Source organism: Morone saxatilis, unplaced genomic scaffold, assembly GCF_004916995.1.
Source record: "Morone saxatilis isolate NCDOM2014 unplaced genomic scaffold, NCSU_SB_2.0 Contig11, whole genome shotgun sequence".
NCBI classification, from domain to species: Eukaryota; Metazoa; Chordata; class Actinopteri; family Moronidae; genus Morone; species Morone saxatilis.
In genome coordinates this window covers 171876-172452 of record NW_023339663.1, presented here as the reverse complement: position 1 = coordinate 172452, position 577 = coordinate 171876, and the positions used below count along the sequence as shown (strand labels likewise).

The 577-nt window shown below is 44.7% G+C and overlaps 1 protein-coding gene across 1 annotated transcript in view; it reads left to right on the top strand.

The window, feature by feature from the left end:
* LOC118320833 (sodium/hydrogen exchanger 5-like) overlaps window positions 1–577 on the top strand; it is a 4337-nt gene that overhangs the window by 946 nt on the left and 2814 nt on the right. Inside the window, exon 3 of the mRNA XM_035651949.1 lies at window positions 290–359. Coding sequence (XP_035507842.1) covers window positions 290–359 — 70 coding nt within the window. The remainder of the gene's footprint in view (window positions 1–289; window positions 360–577) is intronic.

Genomic DNA, 577 nt, shown 5'->3' with positions numbered 1-577 from the left:
TGCATGAAGTGTGCATTTCAGTCTGTGTGTGTGTATAAAAAAAAGAGTGAAAAAAACAATTTCCCCCTAGGGGTTCAATAAAGTATATCTTCTTCTTCTAAAGCTGCAGCGAGGATCCCATCATAAAGTAAACACTGTGTTGCTTTATTAGGAGAATAAATCCTCCTTAAAGAATCCTGAGCCTCTCTCTAATTTACACTCTCTCTGTGTAATGACAGCCTCTGATTGGAGGCCGGCTGCTTCCTGTTATGACTGCAGGTTAACTCTCGGGTTTATTCTGTCCTGACAGCGGCGAGGATCTGACGCCAAGGAGGACGGCAGCGACAAACCCAGACGCAATGTCAGCTGGCAGGACAAAAGTAAATAAAGCTGCTGATGGAGGGTTGGAGGGAGGAACCAGCGTCCATCACCAACAGTCTGCTTCACTTTAACTTTAAAGCTCCACTGTCAAACATTGCTGTCAGATAACAACAACAACAACGGATCTACACACAGACTGTAGTTTATATACACACACTGAGTGTGTGTGTGTGTGTGTGTGTGTGTGTGTTGTGTCTGTGTGCGTGTGTCTGTGTGT